The sequence below is a fragment of the Anopheles arabiensis genome, chromosome 2, assembly GCF_016920715.1.
Source record: "Anopheles arabiensis isolate DONGOLA chromosome 2, AaraD3, whole genome shotgun sequence".
In the NCBI taxonomy this organism is placed as follows: domain Eukaryota; kingdom Metazoa; phylum Arthropoda; class Insecta; order Diptera; family Culicidae; genus Anopheles; species Anopheles arabiensis.
In genome coordinates this window covers 55,638,619-55,666,126 of record NC_053517.1, presented here as the reverse complement: position 1 = coordinate 55,666,126, position 27,508 = coordinate 55,638,619, and the positions used below count along the sequence as shown (strand labels likewise).

Here is a 27,508-nt window from a genome sequence, read left to right as displayed (position 1 = left end):
TCGGCAGAACTGGAGAATCAGATGGTTTCCGTAGAGCGTGTGAATGAATACACAAACTTACCGTCTGAACCACCGCTCGAGACTGCGCCGAAACATCGACCGCAACGAAACTGGCCTGAGCATGGTACAATACGGTTCAACAACGTTGATCTGCGGTACTCGGACGATGGAGAGCGTGTACTAAAGGACCTTAATTTTACCATTCGTTCGAACGAGAAGGTTGGCATCGTGGGACGTACTGGGGCTGGCAAATCGTCCTTGATTCAGGCACTTTTCAGACTCGCACCCTTCGAGGGAAATATTGAAATTGACGACATAGATACAAAGACCTTGGGTTTGCGCGATTTACGAAGCAAAATCTCTATTATACCTCAGGATCCCATTTTATTTTCCGGCACGTTGCGTAGCAATTTGGATCCATTTGATCAGCGCAAGGACGATGAATTGTGGAGTGCTCTTGATCAGGTTGAGTTGAAAGAGGCCGTATCTTCGCTAGCCGGAGGTTTAGAGTGTCGCATGTCCGATGGAGGGAGCAATTTCAGTATGGGCCAAAGGCAACTTGTTTGTCTCGCTAGAGCCATTTTGAGAAACAATAAATCCTGCGACAACAGCACGTTATGTATAGTGTCCACGCCCGCCTTCTGCCTGATTCAACACGCGTATTTTGCACCAATTTGATCACGGGGACAGTGCCTTACAACATGTCTACCGCCTAGTGGACCAACCTGGCAGCAATACCTGCTGAGGATAATCCGCCGCTGACGGTATCTGGTTGTATCTTCCGTGGATTTGTTAAAAGTAATAGCAACTGATTGTTAAAAGTTAACAGTAAAATTGTTGTAATTGAGAAAACCGAATAATGAAGAAAGTAACACACAAAGCTCGAACAGTAAAACAAAGTTGGTGAACATACGTTGCCAACCTAGAGAGAAGAAAATTGAGCACACATTCCGACAACATAGAGATCTGCTTGCGTGTGAGTAGCGCGAGCGAACGGAGAGATTGAGAGTGATTAAAAGTGGTCCGCATGGCATTGCAACACGCGGTCGTTTGCGCTTTAGTTCGAGCAAGTACGCGAGAACAACAAGATGGTGCGTTTTTCGTGTGAAATTTCGCGTATTGTTTCTATAGTGGCTGTAAACGTGTCTTCAAGCTAAATTATTTTTGTAAAAATATTTTATAAAGATATTTTATTACGAATGAGTGGAGTAGGCAGACGATAAAAATGAGAGGAATGTGGTAGAATGTGAGGACGGAATGTACAACACGATACGACGATATAGTGCGAACATACTGTGTGCTGTTTGGCGTGACGTTAAATTCGTTCAATTAATCTGCTGTAGTAACCGTTTTTGTTTATTTGACCCGTGGAATTGACACAAATCAATTGGTATTCACTAGGGACGGTACGAGTTAAACCGATCTTGTGTGGGTCCGTTACTGTCACGCGTCATTCGCGCTGCGATGAAGAATGATTAATCGGGGACAACACTGCACAAGGCGGTACCACCACCACCACGCGTTTGTGTTTTTTCCGTCAGTCGAACTAACGATGGCAAACAAAATCATTGTCGATTGACCGTGACTTATCTTTATTTTGACGCTGTGCGTTGTTCGTTTCCTTGTCCTGCCGGCTGGCCACATGAAAATGAAACCTATTGCCTGGCGTCATCGTTCATACTCAGCGCAAGCCGCACACTCAGTGAATGCGCCGCATCATTTTCGACGCTACCGAGCACGTGGTTTGTTTTATTTCTACAGATTTTTGTATTGCCAGTCGTGTAAGCATATGCCAATCGTAGTGAGAAACTCTATCGTACGAGTGAGAAAAGACCAATTGCTGGTGAACGTACCCACACATATACGTTTGATGCTAAATCGATAGACAAATTGTTGTTAGTATTTTAAATAAAACATTGACCTTATTAAATTGAAATGCGATGTAAAGATGTTGATGTTGGTTGAATATTCAACCACGACATTCCCACGACAAGTCAATAATGATCACGCGTAAGAATATGCATCGGGTGCTACACTAAATCTTCCAGCATACTCTCTGCTCAGGTTCGAAATGTTTAGACGTGGATTAGAGATTCTCCCTGAAGCTGTAGTCATATTGTCCGAGATAAGAGTAAAGATTGTTTAATCTCCCAGCAGACGCCCAGCGTACGGCGATGGTGCCAGCATTAGTACATTAATGAACCAGCATGCGACACCATAAACGTGTGAGCAATACGCGATCGACTGTCGCAACGTTTTAGTGCAGATAATAATTGTATAGTATAGTTTCGTATTCGCACTATTGCTTGAGTTGTGGAATCTGATGTGGAATTAATTGTTATACTAGAAAACTGTCCTGCATTTTAAAACGATTTAACGATATGAACAGCAGCAATGAAAAATGAGATAGCAAATGTATGTTTAGCTTATTTGCATACATAATGTGAGTGTTTGTCAGTGAAAAAGATCCACTTCCAGACCACTGATTAAGCAGCGTTCAGCGTGATAAAGTGATAAGTTACAGTGTTGTTAAAAGCTGTTGCGTGTATAAGTTACAGTGTGTGTTTTTTGACCTTACATCACAATGAATCCGGCTGAGTATGACAAGGACACAAAAATACACGATCTCCGTCGGGAAACCAACCCGGTCACCGGAGCGAGCTCAGTTTCGTGGTACACTTTCTGGTGGCTCAAACCCCTGTTTGAAACAGGTCTGAAGCGCCCGATCGATGAGACCGATATCTACGAGACGCTTTCCACTCATCAAAGCTCACAGTTGTCGTATCAGTTTGAAAGCTACTGGAAAGCGGAACAGAAAAGCAGCAAACAACCGAGCTTTCTTCGGGTCATATGTCGAATATACTGGCGCTCGATACTTGGCTACGGTGCGATGTACACTATCGTAGACCTACTGGCTAGGTATGATAGGGTCGTCCCAATACCGAGCACCTGTTACATGACATGTGAATGTATTCGTCTTTCATTGCAGAATCTTTCAACCGCAGTGTCTTGGTGGATTGGTAGCGTACTTTGCGCCTGGCCAGCAGGATATTAGCAAAGAGGAAGCGTATTCCTATGCTGTGGGCATTATTTTGTGCTCCCTAGTACCCGTAGCTATCTTCCATCATTTTATCCTGTACATATTTCAAATTGGAATGAAGATTCGGGTCGCATGCTGTTCGCTGCTGTACAAAAAGGCAAGTATCGTTGTAAAACAAAGCAAACAAACAATGCTTCGTTGGCATCAGTTAAAAGGATTTCGAAAATGGGATAACACAAACGGGCAAAAAATCATGCACAAAAGCACCAACTGGCGACAGAAAGGCGTCGTGTGAGAGTATTGCAGTCTGCTAAAACATGCACAATTTAATCAATTATGCAACAATTTCTGCAACAAATTGCTGGTGCCATCGTTAACATTGAGACAGATTCCTTTTGAGTTTTGTGTGTGTGTGTGTGTGTGTGTGTGTGTGTGTGTGTGTGTGTGTGTGTGTGTGTGTGTGTGTGTGTGTGTGTGTGTGTGTGTGTGTGTGTGTGTGTGTGTGTGTGTGTGTGTGTGTGTGTGTGTGTGTGTGTGTGTGTGTGTGTGTGTGTGTGTGTGTGTGTGTGTGTGTGTGTGTGTGTGTGTGTGTGTGTGTGTGTGTGTGTGTGTGTGTGTGTGTGTGTGTGTGTGTGTGTGTGTGTGTGTGTGTGTGTGTGTGTGTGTGTGTGTGTGTGTGTGTGTGTGTGTGTGTGTGTGTGTGTGTGTGTGTGTGTGTGTGTGTGTGTGTGTGTGTGTGTGTGTGTGTGTGTGTGTGTGTGTGTGTGTGTGTGTAGCAAAGAGAAAACCATAAACATCAACATTAAACTAAACGTTGCCAGGTTTTCTTGGAATGGTATACTCAATACAATGCACTGCATTTGCAGATCATTTGTTTGCAGACCATTCGTATGTAAAAATGAAAACATAATAGATAATCCTCATAGGAAATGCGGTTCATCTATTGTATGAACACGAGATTATAATCGATATCTATCACAGTTGTTTATTCACATTGCTTATTATACTATCTAACCCTTGTCTTTGTCACTCAACAATAACTGTTGGATTAATACGAAATTGATTGTATGTTTTATAAGTGTATTTTGAGCTCTTTTGGTAACAGAATTAGAAGAAAGCGTTTGCAAGAAATTTGTAATTAATTAGTTTTTGTTTGTTTGTTTTTACTTTAGGCTTTGCGCATCACAAAAGCAGCTGGAACGGATGGTATGACTGGACAGGTTATCAATTTGTTGTCCAATGATGTGGCCAAATTCGACACGGCGACTGGCTTTGTGCACGATATCTGGAAAGGTTTAATTGAGTTGGTAGTGCTAGGTTTTTTCATTTACAAACAGATTGGCATATCGGGCCTGTTCGGGATTGCGTTTTTACTTAGTTTCATTCCCCTGCAAGGTAAGCATTCGCCCATCATTCTTGTTCAATCAATTGATTCGTGATATTCCAATACGATATATCACGTCAGTTATCATAACATATTCAATTTTGTTTGCTTATTAGTTGTTGCTCGAGAGATTCGCTCGTTAAAAGAGATATTTGTGGAAAATTTAAACTTGCTCCATGTGCGAAAATCTCCAATGAAATGGGTGACTCATTATGAGAGTGTCCACTGCATAACAACCCCTTCATAAGTCCTGTGTATAACAGTCAAAGAAAGAGAAAATAGTAAACATATTATTGGCTGCCATTATCAATTTTCTTTTTTATAACACAACCATAGTATGTTTAATAATAAGCATAAGCACAATTTCATTATAAGGAAATAATTGGAACCATAAACGTTTCTCGAATTTTCAGCATGGCTTGGCAAGAAGGCGGCAATTTATCGCCTGAAGACGGCCAACAGAACCGACCGCAGAATACAGTTTATGAACGAAATCATACAGGGAATTCAAGTGATTAAGATGTACGCCTGGGAGGACAGTTTCAGCCGAATGGTGGACCGCATCCGGCGGAAGGAGGTGAACGGGATACGGGGAACTCTATTCATACGTGCTGGGCTGCTATCGTTTAATCTCGTTTCACGAGTGGCCATCTTTCTAAGCTTAGTCGCGTACGTCCTGTACGGAAACGTATTCACCGCAAAGAAGGTGTTCATCGTGACCTCCTACTTTAACTGGCTATACAGTTCGATGCTACATTTTTGGCCGCTGGCACTCACATCCGTTCACGAAGGGCTTGTATCGATAAGGCGTATACAGGACTTTCTACTGCTGGAGGAGCGAAAGTATGCACCGGACCGTACCAGCGTCTTAGGTGGCCAAGGAAGCAGTACTGTTCATGAGACGCCGGTGGACGAGAGTGCTCGCGGGCTGCTAAATACTTCAAATGGCTATGAGGTAAACAAGGTGGTAGCCGCAGCACCGGAAGGACACGCTGGCAGTATACGCAAAATGGCACCTAAAAGCAAGCGTGTCATTAATAGAAAAGCTGTGGCACGGCAAGGGATTTTTATGCGTAACGCTACAGCACTTTGGGATAAGGATTTGCTAGCTTCCGCCCAGGATATTACAGTACGAGGTAACGTGGATGTTTGCAATGAAACTAGCTAGATTACTGGAAAGTAGCATTTTGCACAGTAGAATTTTGATAAAAACACAACAAACTCTCATTTTCAGCTGGCGGAATAAAACACGTAACGCTAACAGTAGCTAAAACAGAACCGTGCGCAATCGTGGGCTCCGTTGGCAGTGGCAAATCGACTATGCTCCAGGTTATTCTCGGGGAGCTGGAATTAGACGAAGGCCGGTTGGAAATCAATGGCAATCTCAGCTATGCGTCACAGGAGCCTTGGCTGTTTGAGGGAACGGTCAAAAACAACATCGTCTTTACCGAGGACTACCAGGAAAAGCGCTACCGAGAGGTGGTATCGGTGTGTGCTTTAGAGCGCGATTTCCAACTTCTTCCAAACGGGGACCAAACCATCGTCGGCGAGCGTGGAATTAGTTTGAGTGGTGGGCAACGCGCTCGTATCGGTTTAGCAAGAGCTATCTATCGGCGTGCGGACATCTATCTACTCGATGATCCGCTGTCCGCCGTCGACACGCATGTGGGAAAGCACATTTTCGAGGAGTGTATTATGAAATTTTTGAAGGTAACTAACATTGTTTAAAGTCATAAACAAACCGCTTATTATTACGTTGCAGCTACTGCATTTTAAAACATTCCCCTTTCGAACGAGCGTATTGTTCTACAACTAATAGATGTATTTACAGGGTTTTTCAAGTCACTTTCGAATGTGCACCTAATTATTCACCGCCTTCAAGATGTTTTTAAACAGCTCAAATGGTGTATTTGCTTTTTAAAAAATATCAGGTTATTAAACATGATTTTCAACATCACATCGCAAAGAACTGTCCTACTCAATCCAACTTGAGACGTGTCTAAAACCATGTGGAAGAATTGATACATTATTGTGATGCAAATGCAAACATTTGACAGCTATTGAAAAACATCTCGCAAGCAATGAAAAATGACATTGAATAGATGGTAGACATTTAGAATTGACTCAGAATCTACAGTATTTGTCTTCTTTTTCTGCTAAATTATTGTGTGGTTTCTTTAAAGCAGCAACAGTAGAAATATTTTGTTGTTGTATATTTTTATAGAAACTTTGAGCCAATTGGCTTCATTTGTGTCTTTCATCCGGTTGATTAATTCTAAGCAGAAAAACAGTAGAAGTAGTCTCTGGTAACATGAAAAATTCAAGTGTGAGGAGTAGAACGCGTGCTATTGACGACTATTTTACCCACTATTTTACCCTTTACGAAGTTTTCATTTGCAAAAAATCACCGTTTCTTGTATAGATTCATATGCACATGTTTCTTCTCGCACGAGTTCTCATAACGCATATCGGTAGCACATAGACAGCATGGATTAGAAAAGACTAAAAACACCTTTGACCATCCTTTCGGTCGTTGTTTTTGGTTCGTTAATGCAAACGTAAAACATAGACTGCAGTAGCTTACGTGAACGTTGCCAATTGCAGGAAAAAGTTTGCGTGTTAGTAACGCACCAGCTCCAATACTTAAAGGACATGAAGCATGTCGTGCTAATGAACTCGGGAGAGGTAGAGGCGCAGGGACCATTCCACACGCTGGCTGAATCGGGCTATTTTACCACGCTGCAGCAACCGCACCACGAGGGCGATAGACAGAGACAGAAGGAAAATAACGCATCGTCGGCAGTGCCGTCGGCGGAAGGACAGCACACTGCCGATTCCGCGCAATTTCGCAGCACCCTGGACACGGATAGCAGCCAGACACAAAAAGTCGATAGTGTCGCGAACAATGGGATTGAATACGATTCCATCGTCAACATTGATATCAACAGTAAAGCTGAGACGCATAAAATGACGGTAGGTGTTGTATACTATTTTTGCCATCCATTTTCCATTGCCTCCCTGTTCTCCCCCATATGGCCATCGCTTGTGGTGGACGCACCGTCTGAAAGCTATCCCTGTGAATTAAAAAAATATATACATACATGCCGTGTCTTATCCGGCTTTAGATCGGTGACCATATCGCAGGGTTGTTGTTGCGCTTTTTTACATTTCAAAATTGAAATGAATTCGATTTCACTCAACGCATAAGGGAGCGGTAGTGTTTCATAGGGAATAGCTTGTTCCCCCAAGGTGCCAGTACTGGTGGCGAAGTAATTTGAATATTTTAACATCATAACTAAACGCAGGGTAGTAACCGTAGCCGCTGTGGGATTTACAGCGATGCGTTTATTGAATGCTACAATGCACGACAAACCAGTAATTGCTGCTAGATGTGCCACCTAGGGAAATGCTTTCTATGGTTGGAGGGTAGACAAAAAAAAAACTTACATAACTAGTAGTTTCATTTTTAAGCTAATTTTGATATCCAAACAAATCCAAACAACACCAGGAACGCAGACTCTCGATTCTTCCCACACCAGCCCAACAGCAACTGGCGCATCAACAGCATCAGTCACTTTACCAGCCGTCGCCATTTTCGTCCAGTAGCATGGTCTTTGATGGGTACGATGACAGCGATGAAAATGGGGGAACAAAAAAAAGAACAAACCCTTCTCAGAATGGTACTTCCAAGGGCGACCCAAATCACCTTCATAAAGAATCACAACTGACCGGGCGTATCGGGTGGCGAGTGTACAAGAGCTTCTTTGCTGCAGTGGAAAGCAACTTGCTGCTGCTAATGGCTGCTGTTCTGTTCTTGTTGGCGCAGGCTAGCATGAGTGGTATCGATTACTACATCTCCCAGTGGTAAGTGTAAATTAATATCAACATCGAGCGAGCTCACAAGCAAAACGAACGTACGCTTTAAGCTCTTGGCTACGCTACGTGTTGATTGGTGGTAATAATCAAGCTTCCAATCGTAATGGGAAGGCATTCTAGAAAAGAGTTTCCTGGCACCGTCATTCTGTGATGGACGTGACCATTAGGACACGACATTCTGCGAAGCAAACCGACTTTGTCTAAAACATTACAAAGAGAAGAAAGATCCGATCATCTTCCGTCCGTATATGGATGATTCTTACATCGAAAATTAAATCATACGCATATATACGTTATTAAGTAAAAAAGCATTTGCAAATAATATTCCAAACATTGCAAATAATATTCCATTTAGTTTTATTTTTGTAGCATTTCTTTCTCAAAGAACGTATGCTGTAAACCATTACAGCTGTCTTTCTTTTGACAACCACTCTAAACCACCACATGCCTCTTTCATAGAACGTGAGCATGTGTTTGGCAGCACTTGTGGTGTAAAATACGGCGTGAAATGCCCATTATCTAAAGTTGCTATTTCCGCTTCAATTATCCATTGGAAACGTGACGTTCATACCGTTAGAAAGGATTAGCCTACGCTCAATGTCGTTTCTTGCCAGGTATTAATCATTCTCTTCCATCTGCAGGGTAAACTGGGAAGAATACTCAAGCGCTCTTGAGAGACTGAGAAGCAATATAACGGAACTAGGAACGGACGGATCGGACGGTACCAGCAGCAGTAACAGCAGTGAAGCTTTACTGTCGATTCCGCCGAAACTGGAAGGAAGCATCTTCACGCAACTGTCCCGCGACGAGTACATCCTGATGTATGCCGTAGCGATGCTGTTTATGTTTGCACTATCCTTGAGTCGATCCTTTCTGTTTTTCTACATCTGTCTGCGTGCCACAGTTCGGTTGCACGATCGTCTGTTTCGCGGTATCACACGCGCCACAATGTACTTCTTCAACACCAATCCGTCGGGACGCATACTGAACAGATTTTCGCGGGACATTGGTTGCATCGATACCTTCCTTCCCTTCGCCATGATGGACTGCATTTTGGTAAGTATGTGCAAAGCGATCCTGCTGCTATCCTTTGTGACAAAGACACACTTTGTACTGAATTTAATTCCATTCATTTTCCTTTATTGATCGCATGAATCCGCAGTTTTTTGTGGAGTTTTCCGCAATCATAGTGCTGGTGGCAGTGGTGAACTACTGGCTATTGTTTCCAACACTGGTGATGGCCATTATTTTCTACTTTTTGCGTCATGTATACACGAACACAGCGCGTAGCATCAAACGCGTCGAAGCGTCCAGTATGTTGAGAAAAAATGGGTTGAGATTTTATAACTTGAGCACTGAATTTATGTTACACTTTCCTTGTTGTTGTTGTTGTTGTTGTACGTTCCAGCGAGGAGCCCCATTTTCTCCCATGCAAATGCATCTTTCCAAGGACTCAGCACCATCCGTGCCTTTGGAGTGGAAAAAATACTGGCAGATGAGTTTGATAAACATCAAGACCTAAACACGTCGGCATGGTACCTTTTTCTGGCAACAACGCGCGCATTCGCCCAATGGTTGGAAATGGTGTGTGTGTTGTATATTGCAGTGGTAACCCTTAGCTTCCTGATGGTGGAAGATTGTAAGTTTGGACTTTAATGGTATGTGTTTGGAACAATAATAATCTATGAATTATGTTATTTTCCCCATTCCGAACGATAGCAATGAGCGGTAATGTAGGCTTGGCCATCACGCAAGTGTTCAATCTAATCTTCATGTGCCAGTGGGGCATGCGACAAACGGCCGAGTTGGAAAATCAAATGACATCCGTCGAGCGTGTCGTAGAGTACGCCGAGGTCGACCCAGAGCCATCACTGGTGTCAATCGGTAAACACAAACCACCAGCCGACTGGCCGACCAAGGGTGCCATACGATTCGAGCATTTTTCGTTACGTTACTCGGCCCAATCAAATTCGGTTCTGCGAGACCTCAATATGTCAATAAACGCGGGCGAAAAGATAGGCATCGTCGGAAGGACGGGCGCAGGGAAATCGTCCATCATCCAGGCCCTGTTTCGATTGGCGGTTAACGAAGGAATAATACGCATCGACGGCGTGGACATTGGCACACTCGGATTGCACGATCTGCGCAAGCGGATTTCAATTATTCCACAAGATCCGATTCTGTTTTCCGGAACGTTGCGGGCGAATTTGGACCCCTTCAAGCAGCACGGCGATGATGCACTTTGGAATGCGCTACAATACGTGGAACTGAAGGAGGTCGTTTCAGCGATGGAAGGAAAACTGGACGGTAAAATGGCGGACGGTGGTACCAACTTTAGCATGGGACAACGGCAACTCGTGTGTTTGGCGCGAGCTATTCTTCGCAACAATCCCATCCTGATTCTGGATGAAGCCACTGCCAACGTCGATCCTGAGTGAGTTACTGCTTCACACAACAGCATCGATTCATACATTAACTGTCGCTTTATCGACTGGTCCTGTTTTTCAGAACTGATAATCTCATTCAAAAAACCATTCGAGAGCAGTTTGAACGGTGTACTGTTTTAACAATAGCGCATCGCTTACACACTGTCATGGATAGTGATCGGGTGTTGGTAATGGACGCAGGTAAAGCCATCGAGTTGGCACATCCTTACGAACTGCTGCAACGAACGGACGGTGCTCTGAAGCGGTTAGTTGACGGAATGGAGGAATCTACAGCGCAACAGCTCACTGGTATAGCTTATCAAGCTTACGGAAAACGATTGACGCAACCGAGCAGCACTTCGAATGGTTCCAACCGTGCGAAAATGGTTTGATGCCAGCGAAAATACAAAGGATGGCGATAATGTTAATGTTGGTGGATGAGGGTCAATGGGGTCCCTCCTCACATGTCGATTAACCAGTTTACCTCACTAGCATGTACTAAACGAAACCAGGCAGGCTTATCAAACAATAAAAGAATATCAAGCCTTTGTCAATTTTGGCACGTTTTTTACAGTTCCTCCGTTTCACCACGGCACGACTTGCCGATAATCAACCGGCTATCCTGATAGTAGCGATACGCGTTATGCCACTGATAATAGATCTTCGCCGTTAAAACATTGTATAAGATGTCTGGAGAAGCCGTTATCACGCGTCACTGAAGAAAAGAGGCAACGATATGAAGAACCTTTATGATTTTTAGCGTCCGCATCGTTTGTGACAACCACAGTCGTTCGCTAGACACTGTGAAATCTGGAGACAATTGGGGGCAGAGTATTGTGTTAGTGAGACCGACCGAGCAATGGAAACTTCTGCAAAGTTAGACAATCCGAGCGACCAACATTCGACGGCAAAGTTACATCCATACGCCAGTGCCAGTGCAGTTTCGCGTTATTTTTTCTGGTAAACCGTTTGAAATGCTTCTTCGCCCCAACATATTCAACCGTGACTCTTTGTATCGCTTTCTTTGTCCCATATTGTGCGTGATTGTTGCATTTGTCATCTTTAAGGTGGCTGCTTGATGTACTTCGACTTGGCGTGCGAAGGCAAATCGTACCGAATGATATTTATGACACCCTATCCACTCATAAGAGCGCACAGATCGGTGCATCATTCGAGGAGCAATGGCGACGCGAAATATCTCACCACCGTGCCTCGGCCCGCCATGGATCGATCAATGATGGCGAAAGCAAAACACAAGACGACACGAACAATATGCCACCGGCATCGCAGCAACGCAAACTGCCGGCGCCATGGAGGCTTCTGCGGACCATAATACGCATTTACGGGACTGGTGTGCTGGTGTTTGGATTTGTTTACAGCGCTATCGAATCCGCGTGCAGGTGAGCGTTTTCGTTCATATTTTCATCACCAAGTACGCACTCTCTGTTTCCCACGACCAACATCTGAATGTCGCAGCTGTTCAACAGTTCCTTCATTTCGGGTAGTGGTTTGTACCGATAGAAAACATCGACTTACACATTCCAATCGATATGGACAGCACGCTTGGGTGTATGCTAACGTTATACTTAAACCACCGACCAGCAAAATAAAAGTAACATGCCGTGGAAAAGCAAGTGAAAATCTGAACGATGAAATGATTTCATTTTCCAAAGTTATCATTCCATCCAGCTTCGTATTTACGTTTGTTATCTTCGTCATTGGGTTTTTGTTATTCGATGTATTCATGTATTTGCCATCTGAAAGGAATGTCATGTGTTTTTATGAATTTCGTATTGTGGCAGTGCTCATATTCAGCAAAACACTTGTACATTGGCTCATAAATTTGATGGTGGATGATTTTGCTTTCGATTTTTTCGGCCAAATTTTACAACATTATCTTTTACAACATATATATACAGTCGTCAACTCGAACGACTCAATAACATGCCCGTCGTGGGAACAAGCCCAGAATGGACCGTCCCCCCGTTGCAACTATTATCCGGCTACGTGGTAATGAACGTCTCGAAAGCCTGTATAGGCCGGCATGTCCGCGTAGGACGTTACGCCAAATAGAAGAAGATTTGCTTGCTTTAGTGTTCAAAATAATTATTCGGATTATTTCTTTCCCTACATTGACCGAATTCGTACATGCCACGGTCGGTCTGGCCACACGGTTCGATTTGCGACCTATTTTTAATTGTATAAATTTAGACTAACTAACTAAATTAATGCTCCGAAGCACAGAAGTTGTCTAATGGTACTAAATCCGATACAGTTGAACCATCCATTCAGTATGCCACTGTATTAATTTATTCTTTATTTATTTTATTTTATTTATTTATTTATTCATTTATTCTTGCTTTTTTAAATAGCTTTGAAACTCAAATAGTAGAGTGAAATGATAAATATCGAAGATTTTTGACAGCCAATCACATAGAATACACGGGAGAGTTAATTAAATATTGCATTAAGATAATTACACATTACATTTCATTGTGTTTCGATTATCATCCGTAGAACTAATTGTTAAAATTTAAACAAAAATATTGTAGGATAGGCCAACCGTTTCTTCTTGGTCAGCTGATTTTATATTTTGATTCACAACGAAATGTAGCGTCGACAGATGAGCCAGCCACACTTGGAGCGGCCTATGGGTATGCGGTCGGTATTGTTTTGACGGTGCTGGCCCCGCTAGCCATATTTCATTGTTATCAACTGTATCTGCTGCAAGTGGGAATGAAGATTCGGATCGGCTGTTGCGCAATGATTTACCGTAAGGTAGCAAACCGTCACATGGAACATACTCTGCATATGTGTTTGATGTACACCATCTTCTGTTTTATAGATACTTTGCATGAATAACGCCGGAGACGGTTTGTCCGGAACGGTCATCAATTTGATGGCAAACGATGTGAGCCGCTTCGATTATGCAGTAATATTTTTCCACGACCTCTGGAAAGGCCCAGTTGAGTTGGTGATCGTCGCTGTATTAGTTTACCGAGAAATTGGTCCCGCTGGGCTGATTGGGATAGGGTTTTTATTGCTGTTTATACCGATCCAGGCGTGGCTAGGCAAACAATCGGCTAGATTCCGAATGAAAGCGGCTTTAGCGACGGATGAGCGAGTGCGCTTGACGAACGAAATAGTTCACGGTATTCAGGTGATCAAAATGTACGTTTGGGAAAAACCTTTCGAGCAAATGGCACGGAAGCTGCGAACCAAGGAGATAAAAGCACTGCGCGGCAGTGCGATTATAAAGTCCGCACTCTTTGCGCTTCGAATTGTACCAAAAGTGTCCATCTTTCTGACACTAGTGGCCTACGTTTACTTTGGCAATGCTCTAACAGCTCGACGGGTGTACATGCTGATTTCGTTCTTCAGCGTAATCCATCACTCCATGGTCGAATTTTGGCCACTAGCCGTTACGTCCGCAGCAGAAGGATGGATCTCGTTAAAACGCATACAACAGTTTCTTCTTGAAGAGAATGTACGCGACCATGTAAAGCAAGCAGAATCTCGTTGCCCACATGCAGATGTTCCACCGTATGTGGAGTTCGAAAATGTCCATACTTCGTGGCCAAATTCCAATTTCTCACTTCAGGACGCATCGTTCAGAGTAGAGGCAAAAGCTCATCGTACGGCAGCAATTATTGGTCCGATTGGTGCTGGTAAATCGACATTGCTGAATCTCGTGATCGGGGAACAATCAGCAACTCACGGAACAATTACAGTGAACGGTACAGTTAGTTACTGCTCCCAAAAACCTTGGCTGTTCGAGGGAACGGTTCAGCAGAATGTGATCTTCGTCGACACGTACGATGAAACACGTTATCGAACAGTTGTAAAGATATGCGCTTTGGAACACGATATTCAAACTTGGCCCCATGGGGACCAAACGATGGTCGGTGAACGCGGGTACAGTTTAAGTGGTGGACAAAAGGCACGGATCAACTTGGCGCGTGCCTTGTACCGTAGGGCAGATATCTACCTTTTAGATGATCCTCTTGCAGCGGTTGATGCGCATATAGCGAACGTTATATTCGAGCAGGCGATAAGGGACTTTCTTCAAGACAAACTGTGCATGTTAGTAACCCATCAGCTCAAGTACATCCATCAAGTGGAACACATCATAGTGCTGGAAGATGGCAAAATTACTAGTCAAGGACACTACAGCAAGGAGTTATCAGAATGGTGCACATCACATCAGCTTTCAAAAGATCAAAAAGCACCCATGGACAAAATGTTGGAGTGTGTAGAAAAAGACGAACCAGAAGAGAGGCGTACCGACACCCAGGAGCAGACATTGCCAGCAGAGCGGAATGTAAAGGAAGGGCAAGAAGATGGTACCGTCGAGTTTAAAGTCTACATAGACTTTTTGAAGTCGGTTAACAGCATACCTATCGTAGCGTTTACAGCTTTGCTAATGATTGGCTACCAAGCAGCTTCATCGGGGACGGATTATTTCGTGTTTATATGGTAATAAGCGACTGCGCTTCTGCATTTGAAGCCAAAGCCTAATGTAACGTTTGTACTTTCCAGGGTGGACTGGGAGGAAACGTTCAGTAACACGGTGCATGCACTGTGGACGACGGACGACCATGTTTGGTTCTACACTGGAGCGATTGTTATCACCATCATGTTAACTACCAATTCATTTGCTTTCTTCGAAATGTGTCTTAAGGCTTCCCTTCACTTACATGCCGCACTGTATCGAGGAGTAACAGAGACCGCCATGGCTTTCTTCTATCAAAATCCATCGGGCAGAGTAATGAATCGTTTCTCGAAGGATATCGGGTTAATCGATACGAGCCTACCCACCGTAATGATCGATAGTCTATACGTAAGGAATTTGCATTTAAGATTTTGTATTCGCGTATTAAACCCAGCGAAATGTTTGCAGTTTTTCCTTGAGCTTTCTGGTATTATAGTGATAGTGGCGTTGGCTAATTACTGGCTGCTCATACCTACTGCAATCATGGGAGTTGTATTTTATCTATTGAGGGGTGTTTTCCTACGAGCGGCAAGAAATGTGAAACGAGTTGAGGCTATTAGTGAGTGCGACGGTAACGTTTACCATGTGTGAGCGAGTAATCTTCACGTATGTTCTGTTTTTCCTCTAAAGCCCGCAGTCCAGTATTTACGCATACAAATGCAACGATCGATGGCTTGACGACGATACGCGCATTCGGAGCAGAACGCTTTCTGGAAGAGACGTTTCACCAGCACCAGGACGTTAACACATCAGCGGCTTTCCTGTTTGGGGCAACGACTCGTGGCTTCGCTTTCTGGCTTGATGTCATTTGTCTGCTTTATATAGCGTCCGTGGTAATGAGCTTTCTGGTTATCGGAGACGGTAAGTAGCCTAAAGCATGGGTTTCCTCATTGTGTAAATGTTGTGTACATTTGCTCGGCCAACATCTATGGATGTGATAATAATGTGTTTCGAAAACCTTTCGCGGATGTTGCGGAATGCACCAGGCATTATAAGCGGCAATGTCGGACTGGCCATAACGCAAGTTCTCAACCTGATTGGAATGTGCAACTGGGGCATTCGACAAACGGCGGAGCTTGAAAACCAAATGACATCCGTGGAACGGGTATTTGAATACGCCCAGCTCGGACCTGAACCGGACTTGGCGCCGGGTGTCCAAACAATTCTACGCAACGAAGCGTGGCCCGAAAACGCCAGCATAACTTTCCGCGAAGTTTATCTACGCTACTCACCCACTGCCGAGCCCGTACTGAAGCGACTTAGTTTCACGATAAAAGCCAAGGTAAGCGTCACACCCGGTTAAGCAATCGATTTCCGTCCGCTTTGAATCGTACCAACACTAGTTTGAGGTTCCATCAGCCATCCCAGGACGAACGGTCTGCCAAACAACTACAAAACATACCACAAATAGGTTTAATGGTTTACGTGCTCGGCTTCCCACACATTGCCGTACAAACGACAGCGGTTTTTACTCGATGGACGAGCACGAAAACAAAAAGCAATATGCTGAATAGTTTAAAATGTGCCTCATGTATGTGAGCGAAATTTCCTGCCAAATGGTAATATGTCCTTGCGGAGGCTGTGATTTATAATTGAAAACCCCACATACACTGAGCCTAACTGGGCTGTGTGAAGAGCGAGTGGTAAAAATTGGCTTAGTTTAACGCCGGTTGATTAAATTATACCCATATCTGTCGTATCTTAGACTCTTTTCGATTTTCTAACTAACCAAAGGTCTATTTTGTGACATTATCAACGATCGTGGCCATCCCCTTTGTCCTTTGTTCCCATGTAGAAATGATTCAAGTTTTACGTTTGAGGGTGGCTTAAAATAAAATACGCATGAATTCTTCGTTTCATCGGCCCGACCGATATCACTTTGTTGGAAGCTTGCTGATAGAAACAAGACAAAAAAAAACATCCCAATACGGCGTAGGGTAAGGAAATAAAAGAACCGTCATTTCATCGCTGGTCATATTCTTTCTTTCCCGTAAATGTTTCAACCCCACATCGCGCAACGGGCACACCCTGCCGCACGGTCGTGAAACCACGCATAGGAGCATGTTGGAATTGTCGGACGAACCGGCGCTGGCAAGTCGTCAATAATTCAGGCACTCTTTCGCCTAACACCCTTGCACGCCGGCGATGGTAGCATCGAGATTGACGGAATCAATATCGGATCGGTGCCGCTGCGGCAGTCTCGTGGCCTCATCTCGATAATTCCCCAGGATCCGGTCATATTCTCTGGCAGTTTGCGAAGCAATTTGGATCCGGAAGAGCGGTTGCCAGATGAAGAGCTGTGGAAAGCGCTCGACCAGGTAACCCACCCCTAGGCTACATATTTAATCGTAACACATTTCTTCACCAATTTGAACGTTTAGTACATTTTTCGCCCTCACTTTACCTCTTTCACAAACTGCGCTGCGTTCGAAAATTGATTTGTCAGTACTTGGCTTTGTTTAACTTTTGCATATTCCGTGTCTCGATTGACTGGGCAAAACCACGCAAAATAATGGTGATCGAGCAGGTCGAGTTGAAAACCACTATCAGTACTTTTGCCGGCGGCTTGAACACGAAAATGATGGAAGGAGGCACAAATTTGAGCGCTGGCCAACGGCAACTGATTTGTTTGGCGAGGGCAATCTTGAAAGGCAGTAAAATATTAATTCTCGACGAAGCCACTGCCAATGTTGATCCCAGGTAAGAAAAGAACAATGCATCAATGTTCCACGCGTAATTCATACCACCTGTTTTTTTTTCTTTTCTTCGCAGAACCGATGCACTTCTTCAGAATACAATAAGAACGCAGTTCACCGATTGCACGGTTCTAACTATTGCGCATCGTTTGAACACCATTTTGGATTATGATCGGGTGCTGGTTATGGATGCTGGGCAGATGGTAGAGTTTGACAGCCCACAGAAGTTGCTGCAAATTGCAGACGGTTTCTTCCGTAGGTTAGTTGAAGAACACGGGGAACAAGAAACAACAAACAGCAACAACAATACACAACGGTATGACATTGACTAATGGCTGCCTTAAGCGGTATACTTTCAATGCAAAATGGTTTATCTAACGGGTAAGTAGTGATTAGCCATTTGCTGCAAAGACTTACTTGCTGAACAAGCGGAGAACTACACAAATGATGATGAACATGACTGCCATTGCGACTAGGACACCAATCATTGCGGGATCGATGTACTTCTCCGGTTCGATCGGTTTATTGATCGGAGCTACGAATATCCAAAATAAAAGCGAAAGAAAGAACATGAATACTAGTTTATAAGTAATCCTTAATTTCAACTGTAAATATTATCCTACCTCGGCACTCGACGCTTCCATCTGGCTTGAAGAAAGGGTTCATCTCGAAAAGGCAGATACATCTTCCATCACGACACTCGGTTTGTTCGGTCACAGCTTCGCATTGTTCACTGAAGAAGCATGATTCGTTCACTTGTCGTTCTGAATAATTTATAAAGAAAATTGTAGCATTATTGAGAGTAATATAAAATAATAATATATTTCTAGTGTTGATATGCTTGCATAGCAATATATTTTTATATCACAGTTAGTTGCAAGCATTTTTCCTAACTGGTGTTCATAATTAATCAAAAATATGGTTAGCTAGTTTAGTAAGAATTACTTTTTTCGTTTTGTTAAGCTGCAGAGTTTCTTTACAAATATGAAATGACATGCAAAATTTTATCAAACATATTTCACTTTCAGTTTTTGTGGTTTTATCTGTGTGGTAATGGTGATATGGTAGTTTATTCGGCATCGTTCGATCCCCATCTTTTAATCTTCATGAAATCTTGTAAACACCCCATGTAGACGCTGCAGGGTACCCTTTTGTGAACAAAAATCCATACAGTTTGTTCATGTTTGCACAGTTGTTTACTTTACCTCCTACAGAAAAGGCGTGTGATTTTCAACAGCCAAGCCACCGCTATTTCAAAGCTCCATTTTTTTCTGTTATCTTTTGACGGTGTGGTTTTTCCTAAACAAATTCTACCACGAGACCTTACCCATGTAGGGTTTTTGTCATGATCGCTTTGAACATCGTAAGGCACTTGATTTAATCTACAACATATTCTTTTGGGGTGGACAACATTAGCCTCCCTACAATACCGTTCCGAATGGTAGCGTATATACGCTACTGCACATAAATGTTTTGCTGGCAAGTAGATGTTTTGCTGGCATACGCAATTTTCACATCCAGTTTTAGGTAAACAAAACATAATGAAGTGTGAAGAACATGGTTAAATCAAATAGTTTTCACCTAGAAATCTATATGGTATATAGTACAACTTATTACGCGGACATACCGAACTATACAGGATTTCGAATTATAAAAAAAATAATAACAATAAAAAGCGATTGATAAACGAATGTAATCATACAAAGGTGTTATCTTGCCATTGATAAAATAGGATCGTTCGTTCCATAAAGTGTGTGTCTTGGTAAAACTCTAAGAAGAGTATATATCAGGGGTCTCCAACATGTGGTCCGTGGCGTTAACAGATGTGGTCCGCGAAAGAATTTGTTTTTGAAGAAGAAAAGCTAATTACATATAGTGCAATTTTTCCCACAATTAAGATTAAGTAATAAAACAGGCATGTCTAGAACAAGATAAAAACATATTTTTGATCAAAAACGTTGAACTAAGTCTACAAAATGCATGCCCTCAATCGATGTGGGCCGCGGCAAATGTATTTTCAAAGCCAAGTGGTCCGTGAACCTAAAAAGGTTTTAGAGCACTAGTATATATGATCAGTTTTACTAATAGGCAAGGTACATCGAATTCCTTTTTTATTTATTCTATTTTTTATTCAGGTGGGGAATTCATTATTTTATAGTTTGTTTACAGAAAACATTTTATGAATAATTGATACATTATTTTAATAATGAGTATTATATATGTACAAAAAATGATTCTTTTAATTTATTGTAAGAGCCACAGTCAATTTAGTTCTTCCATAAGTTACTCGTGAATTGTTTGGGTATCTATAACTTATTGGTGTATCTATTGCAGGATAGTTAATCCCGGATATGAGAGACTTGGTTCATGACTTATAATGGTAGCTCATGAGCTCATGAAGTTAATGTTTTTAAGTCGTACGATTTGCTGAATGTAACCCGGAACAGATCGAAAATGGATATTATTAGAGGAAATATGATTATTGTCGAAAACTCGTGAGTGCCCAACAATCGGTCAGGTCACAACGCGAGAGAAGAAATGGAGAGATAACGAAAAGTGAGAGGGATGTTAAACGAGCGAGAGGAATAGAGCGGGAAAATAATAAGTTAGGAGATAAAAGCGCAGGATTCATCTGCTCTTCTCTTTTAAGTTGAGAAAACGTTAATCGCTACAAGTGGACAAATTATTCACTATCACCATATCCAGTCACAATAAAATTACGCGATATCTAAAAAAATACACCGTGTTTTTCAACAATTATTATAAACAATCTTTTGTTGTAACTGCATTGAAATCAAACCTTGAAAAATATGTACAAAGTTAAAAACTGTTCAGGCACTATAGTGAACAGTAGCGGCTAGAGCTGCATTGAAGTACACTATATTTAACTTTATAATTATAGTTTAAGTCATTCATTGACATTCTAATCGATAAGCATACTTTGAGTAAATGATAGTTTATTTAAACGCCAACATCGATTGACATGATGACCATCACCAACTGCTTTGAATTAATTGATTGAACCCAGAGGTTTCGGTTCCATCTTTATGTAACTAACCGATTATGTTCGGATAGTCTGTTCATTTGCTTTCGTTCAATATTTACAATAAACCTACCTCAGCACCGATAGAGATCGATGGCACGACCACGGTCACATTTGTAATTCAATAGCAAAAGTTGGTGCATCAATTACCAAAAGCTACCCAAATAGACTTTTTACATAAATAAGTAGTTAGGTGTCTTGTATATTACAACACACTACAACGACACGATCGATTAAGCATCCAATTCGCCTGTTTTAACAGTTTTATTTTTATTTTCATTTTCTTCATCCTTATAAACAGAGAGCAGGTATGACAAGATACATAGTTTCTGGATATATTTTCAGATGCTTTTCATGTTGAGTGAAAATCGGTTTCAAGGAGTATTTAACTCGAAAATGTTAAATATTATTGTTTAGCAACTATAACATTACATACAACTTAATTTTGTTTAAAGAATATATTATTACCAGAAAGAATGAGTATTAAAAAAAACTTGATTCGTCGTTGCTTTTCTTTTGTTATGAATAATAATAAAAGTTAAATCATTTCAAATTTCATAAAACATATGTTAATATGTTATGTATGTGTTCATTATTATTATAAAATATTATTAAAATACACACAACCACTAACAATTATGAAAATCCACCACTATCAAGTGTTGTGAAGTGACAGTTTCACCTTGCATGTTATTCATGCTCTGATATTCAAAAATATATCAATTATACTACACATCGGTATAATCATGGTATTTACAGGTACACTGGTACACCGGATTTCGGTAATCAACAGTGATTTTTGCATTTTCTATCATTTCCTGCGAACTGCTGGCAGCGACGATGCTGAACATTGCAAAATGGATATTCCACCGGATGTGTTACCACAACACATCGCGGTCATGTTCATGTTCAATATGCAATGACACAATTTTAATTTTCTGACCGAGATTTGGCTGATTGTTCGCTAAGCGACAAATGAACGTATGTGGTGGACGAGAATTATTGTGATTTAAAAAAATAGTAAGGCTGCACACCGTTTATTTTTAAAGCTGTTAGTCTAGCTATTTTACCAAAGTTGGGAATTTGTAATGACTGTAATTTTGACAATATAATAAGTTAACATCATGCCCGGCATGGGTTCAAGCTTCATATGGACCGTACCCCCGTAGCGCTATTCGGCAGGGTGATAATGTATAATTCTCAAAACCTTTATAAGCCGGCACCTTTATAAGCCAAGAGTTATTTAAGAAAATAAAATAAGTGAACGTCTCAGTCTATATTGGGAATTATGCCTTGATGGTAAACAATACTTCTAAATTACTAAAACCAATACACTACGGTCAAATATACAATTAAATAATGTGTGGGCCTATACTCGTTGTACAGTCAACGACTCGTATGACTTTATAACGTGTCTGCCATGGATTTGAGGCCCGTATGAAGTCACTGTTAGCCAATCTCAATTAGCGGCTAACGGAGGCCTAGATACAAATCGAAACACATATACAAATACAAACAATAAAGAGGTTATAAAAGTAATGAACAATGCACATTTCCCAAAAATAATGCATAACATAATTTCATTTCACGCCCCTATGCATTTTTGCTAGTTGATGGTACTACAACCAGATTCCTTCTGGTTTTCCTTCCATCGGTATACGAAACGCGACAACAATGTACGAAGTGTGTGAAAAGTTGTGTATGACAACCTTATTGGCAACATAAAAAAGATGTGCATCACTACCATGTACATTGTAATCGAACGTGTACAAACCGATGACGCATAGCATTGTCAATGATAAAAGACACCAACCACCAGGTATAAGGTGTACTTCCATTTTTGCTCACAACATTTGCTCTACTCTGGACAGCACACCATGGAACCACACTCGATGTAATCAATAGCGAAACCTGTCAAGGCAAATACTTTTCTTTATCAATAATCTATGGTAAAGTAGAGTAGAGGATAGATTACAATGGACAGCATTCTGTGATGATGAATGAAGCGGGAAACTACATACATTTATAAAATAGCAGCATCCTACAGTTGAAATCAATTTCGCACTCTCAAACACCATGATATCGCATATCGTATCAGCAGTATATGTAAATGAGGATTTTTGTACAAACACGCAATATATGCAATATAATCTATAATATACGCTATATAATCATCTTGACATTACAAAATACAAATAGCGCAGAATGTCGCCGCTAGAATTGAGATTCATTTTTAAATGACTGGTTTGAACAGTGCAATGAACGAATCATTTTCCGATATAATGTTTTACAACATTTATTGGTAATGAAACTTGATAAAATTTCATAACCTGTTCTTCAAATTATTTACTCGTCTGCGATGCATTAAAAATGTTACATATTTGGTATATTTTATAAACAGTAGAGATAAGATTTATCTAGCTAGTTTAAGTCATTTTAATATAGTCGTACTTACTTTTTCCGCATTTGTCGATATGATTAGTTGCTGGTAAATCGACAGTACACTGACATGTATGCTTCTTCGGATCGCAGAACGATCCGGCGAAGCCACACTCAGTGGTGCTCTCACATTTATCACCAAACTTTTTACTACCGCGAGTAGATGCATCTGAAAAGAATATGTAAATTGATATTAAATTAAGATTCAACAGCTATAGTTACAATCGATCAAAGTTATCCCTGTGATGGTTGTTTTACTAACAACGGCACGGTTGTATTTTCGATAGACATACCGGTTTCCACAATTCTAGACGAGTTCTGTTCCCATTTGGAGTGCCTCCCCGTAGCAAGGCTTCCTGCTTACGTGATAATAAATAAGTCTAGTAAGCCTGTATAGAGTCGGCATTCGATTAAACATAAATTCCCTTGGAAGATTCCTAAATCTTTCGAGATGATTCGTTTTTGATAATATGATTTGAACACTAAACCCATCTTCTTCTACTAGTTTTTGGCCTGTTACAGGGTTATGCAAGATTTCCAAGACCAATGTGATTAGATAAATTACAGGTGAGCTTACAGGGTTTCACACTTTATCTCAAGACCGCGGGACCCCTTCCCGAATTTGTCTTAGCCAATGCCAAGACTGTGGTATGATGCTTGAAAACGTTGATGAAACCTTAATTCATCGGGTGCAATGCTAAATCTGCGGCACATTTCTCGAACACACTGTTCCGCGCCTAGGACATGTGGTCGAACAATTTTTTTACACGTATAACCTTTGTGTACATCAGTGTATTGGAAATATCAAATTATTCTTTATGTTTTAACCAAAAAAGACAATTTAATAAAATGAATGAATGCATATTTGTTTAATTAAAATATTTTAAAAGTCATGACAAGGATGCTAGCTGCCAACCGGTCATTCTACAGCCTGAAAAATCAGTTCACCTCAAAGAACCTGTCGCGACGGACGAAGCTGGGACTGTATAGTACCTATACAGTACTGGTACTCATGGATATACGCCTCTGAGACATGGACACTGTCCAAATCTGAGGAAAGCCTCTTAGCCGCGTTCAAGAGGAAGATGCTCAGAAGAATACTTGGCCCCGTATGTGTGGAAGGACAATGGAGGCTATAATGACGAGCTATACGAGATGTACGGCGACCTCACTGTCGTGCAGCGTATCAAGCTCGCCAGGCTAAGTAAGTAAGTAAGTAAGTATATATAAAGCCAGAATCCTAAAACCTGGTCTAACATTACTATATCTAAACTTGGGAAAAGCTGATCTCTCTATTGATGCCAGAATCAGGATATGATCAACTACCAGGAAATTTGAACAGGTTAATTTAAAATGGAAGACATTATGAAGACGGATCCTATGGCGGAAACTCAGGATACGCTGGCTTGTGGGCGTCCTTCAAATCAGATGCGATTGGTTCCCTTCCGTTATATCCTCAAGAAGCAAAGACTGACAAGATATCTAGATATCTATTGTGTTAAAATGAAAACAGAGACTAAAACCGAGTATAAAATTTTGAAAAATGAAAAAAACATTGTAATTTGAATCAGTGGAACAACCCGAACGAAGGCAAGGGTCCATGGATTCTTCTTCTTCTATTTGGTGTAATGACTCTTCAAGATAGGGCCGGAGAGGTTTACCGTCGAAATGCATCAGCTGATCGTGAAAGCAAGGCGGCCTACGACACCATAGACCGGAAGGAGCTATGGAGCATCATGCAGCAGTACCACTTCCCTCGAAAGTTGTTCCGGCTGTTAGAGGCCACCATGAACGGGGTGCAGTACAAGGTGAGAGTATCGAACTTGACGGCGGAATCGTTCGAATCTCACAGGGGTCTGAGGCAAGGTGACGGACTCTGCTGTCTGCTCTTTAACTTCGCTCTGGAAGGTGTCATTCGAGGCCCGGGGCTAGACAACGACATCCGTGGCTCGATCCTCAACCGATCTCTCCAATTTCTTGGCTTCGCGGATGACATCGACATCATCGGCAGGACAACAGCAAAGGTGTGTGAGGCGTACACCCGACTCAAACGCGAAGCAGCAAGAATTGGATTGAGAATCAATGCGACGAAGACGAAGTACCTGCTTGCCGGTGACTCAGACCATCTGGGAAGCAGGGTATTAGTTGACGGCGACATGAGTTTTGCTATCTCGGGACGGTCGTTACTTGGGACAACGATATCAGCAGCGGAATCCGAAGACGCATTGTGCAGGGGAATCTTGCATACTATGGGCTTCACCGACTGCTGAGATCCAGAAGACTTCGAGCCCGCACGAAATGTGAGATATATCGCGCATTGATTCGCCCGGTGGTCCTCTTCGGACCATTCGAGCGGAGAATACAGACGCTCTGGGCCTGTTTGAGCCACGCTTCCTCCGGACCTTTGACGGTGTGTTCGAGCATGGAGTGTGGAAGAGAAGGATGAACTACGAGCTTGCTGAGCTGTACGGTGAACCGAGCATCCTGACGGTGGCGAAGGCTGGCAGGATACGATGGCTGGGGCATGTCATGAGGATGCCGGACTCATGCCCCACCAAGAAGGTGTTCGACAGCGATCCCCAGTTCGACATAAGGCGCAGGGGAGCACAGCGAACTCGATGGCTGTACCAGTGAAGGTGAAGCGCGACCTGGCGGAGATCGGGTGTCTGCATGAATGGGAGGCTGCAGCCAGGGACCGAGCATCCTATGGAATTGTTGAGCGGGCCATGTCATCAACGTGCTCTATCGTGAACAGGCCAACAAGAGAGAGAGAGAGACCAACATAGTAATATCGGCATATAGTCATGATTTCGAGATTTAATAAGTACTCCGAAGTCGAATACTCAGTTCTTACCGTGGGATAACGGTTCATTGAGCCTTGAACCTATGATGGGCATTTTTTAAAGTCGTTCGAGGTTACGACTGTACCACGGGTACGTCCCCATGTATTTGGGACATATGTAAACATGGGATCTTCTCAAACAAATCAATCTTTCTAAAAGTGTTTATAAGCTCGCGTTAAGTGTTAAAACTATGTTCCTCAAACGTAGCACAATCTGTCATAGCAATCCTTGCCATTGCCTAAGATCCTCAAGATCTATTGTATGGTCCTGTAACCGGGCCAATTTAACTAGTAGAGATAATATAAATTCTAGCAACGACTAACGATGCGTTACTGCAGGGCATCTTGGACCATTTTGCTTGAAAAGCAACGACTGTTGCAGCGTGTGCAAACTATGAAACAGCTCTAGCTAAACCCTAATACTAAAGTGGAGTTGAAAGGAATTATAAAAAAAAAATTCTGACAAGAAGAAAAGGAAACTAGGAAAGGGAAGGTAAGAAACAGAGACAGGAAAGGAGGATCATTGTTAAATAATAATAATATTCATTGGTAGGATTATTAACCCGGTTTTTTAAGCAGCTCAGTAAAAGAATTAGTTTTTTTGTAAAATTTTTGGAGTAGATCTAAGAAGAGTCGAAGCATAATCCAATTAAATCCAGCTATATTTTCAATTTGTATGTTTATGTTCGTGCAACAAAAGCATTAAGTCAGAGACGTATAATAGTAGAAATCTTTCTTAATCAACCCAGTCACTGGAAATGAAATATGGTTCTGCAAGGACTGGTAATTTAAACAAGATTAAGAAAGCGATATGTTCCAGAACTCAAAGGGAGTATGGGGGTGCAGGATAGTAGATGTGTTCAACATAACCTTGCACCCTACATTAGTATACACCCTGGCACAGTTCTGTCACCGAGTCACACAGAGACAAGAATTAAACCAAGAGACAAGAGACAAGAAATAAACCAAAAAGTATATCCGGAATTTGGAGGAACAGAAAAGATAGTAATCCAGCAGAATAAGGGGACAGGGCAAGATAAACTGAGTTCAGGGTAACAAGTTGTAGGATGATGTGCATAATAACTGAAAAACAATTGTTATAAAAATACTAAATAAATACATGACCGGGTTTTCCACTCTATGGCCTATTGTTGAAAATATGGGTTAAGGCTTTGGCAGGAGATAATACTGAACAAATCACCTGTACAGATTGCCATGACAGGAACAAATTATGAGTTGTTTTCCATACGAAAATATAATATCGCATACC

General features: G+C 41.9%; 3 protein-coding genes across 20 annotated transcripts in view; 2 read left to right on the top strand and 1 right to left on the bottom strand.

The window, feature by feature from the left end:
* Positions 1-27,508, bottom strand: part of LOC120901762 — a 77,491-nt gene that overhangs the window by 13,789 nt on the left and 36,194 nt on the right. For all 12 annotated transcript variants that reach the window (XR_005739325.1, XR_005739324.1, XR_005739326.1 and 9 more), the window contains 3 exons: positions 23,413-23,565; positions 18,538-18,678; positions 18,332-18,449 (listed from right to left, as the gene is read on the bottom strand). Coding sequence is in view for 9 of the 12 variants with exons in the window: in XM_040310044.1 (XP_040165978.1) it covers positions 18,332-18,449; positions 18,538-18,678; positions 23,413-23,565 (412 nt within the window). In the remaining 3 variants the exon portion in view is untranslated. The remainder of the gene's footprint in view (positions 1-18,331; positions 18,450-18,537; positions 18,679-23,412; positions 23,566-27,508) is intronic.
* Positions 1,051-11,280, top strand: LOC120901714 (multidrug resistance-associated protein 4-like). Of its 7 annotated transcripts, none has more exons than XM_040309920.1 (13): positions 1,051-1,166; positions 2,479-2,919; positions 2,990-3,197; positions 4,213-4,435; positions 4,838-5,560; positions 5,659-6,134; positions 7,029-7,397; positions 7,933-8,288; positions 8,942-9,356; positions 9,463-9,613; positions 9,709-9,939; positions 10,020-10,734; positions 10,809-11,280. In XM_040309920.1, exons 2-13 carry the CDS (start codon positions 2,585-2,587, stop codon positions 11,116-11,118), a joined length of 4,512 nt encoding a protein of 1,503 aa, XP_040165854.1. In that variant the 5' UTR covers positions 1,051-1,166; positions 2,479-2,584; the 3' UTR covers positions 11,119-11,280. The 7 variants fall into 7 exon arrangements, with proteins under 7 accessions (XP_040165854.1, XP_040165836.1, XP_040165821.1 ...); XM_040309902.1 differs by having other exon boundaries at positions 2,459-2,919; XM_040309887.1 differs by having other exon boundaries at positions 2,158-2,919.
* Positions 11,398-18,737, top strand: LOC120901746 (probable multidrug resistance-associated protein lethal(2)03659). Its single transcript, XM_040309936.1, has 11 exons — positions 11,398-11,686; positions 11,794-12,126; positions 13,279-13,504; positions 13,572-15,202; positions 15,266-15,566; positions 15,627-15,777; positions 15,849-16,079; positions 16,205-16,500; positions 17,276-17,536; positions 17,746-17,918; positions 17,991-18,737. The coding sequence occupies exons 1-11, from the start codon at positions 11,586-11,588 to the stop codon at positions 18,244-18,246; spliced, it is 3,960 nt and encodes a 1,319-aa protein (XP_040165870.1). The 5' UTR covers positions 11,398-11,585; the 3' UTR covers positions 18,247-18,737.

Excerpts from the sequence above, each read along its gene's own strand:
- LOC120901714 (XM_040309920.1), top strand. The coding sequence starts at position 2,585 with ATGAATCCGGCTGAGTATGACAAGGACACAAAAATACACGATCTCCGT. Across the intron at positions 7,398-7,932 it reads CTGAGACGCATAAAATGACG|GAACGCAGACTCTCGATTCT; the intron begins GTAGGTGTTGTA and ends AAACAACACCAG. Across the intron at positions 9,614-9,708 it reads CAAACGCGTCGAAGCGTCCA|CGAGGAGCCCCATTTTCTCC; the intron begins GTATGTTGAGAA and ends TGTACGTTCCAG.
- LOC120901746 (XM_040309936.1), top strand. The coding sequence starts at position 11,586 with ATGGAAACTTCTGCAAAGTTAGACAATCCGAGCGACCAACATTCGACG. Across the intron at positions 12,127-13,278 it reads GCTATCGAATCCGCGTGCAG|GATAGGCCAACCGTTTCTTC; the intron begins GTGAGCGTTTTC and ends AAAATATTGTAG. Across the intron at positions 13,505-13,571 it reads GCGCAATGATTTACCGTAAG|ATACTTTGCATGAATAACGC; the intron begins GTAGCAAACCGT and ends TCTGTTTTATAG.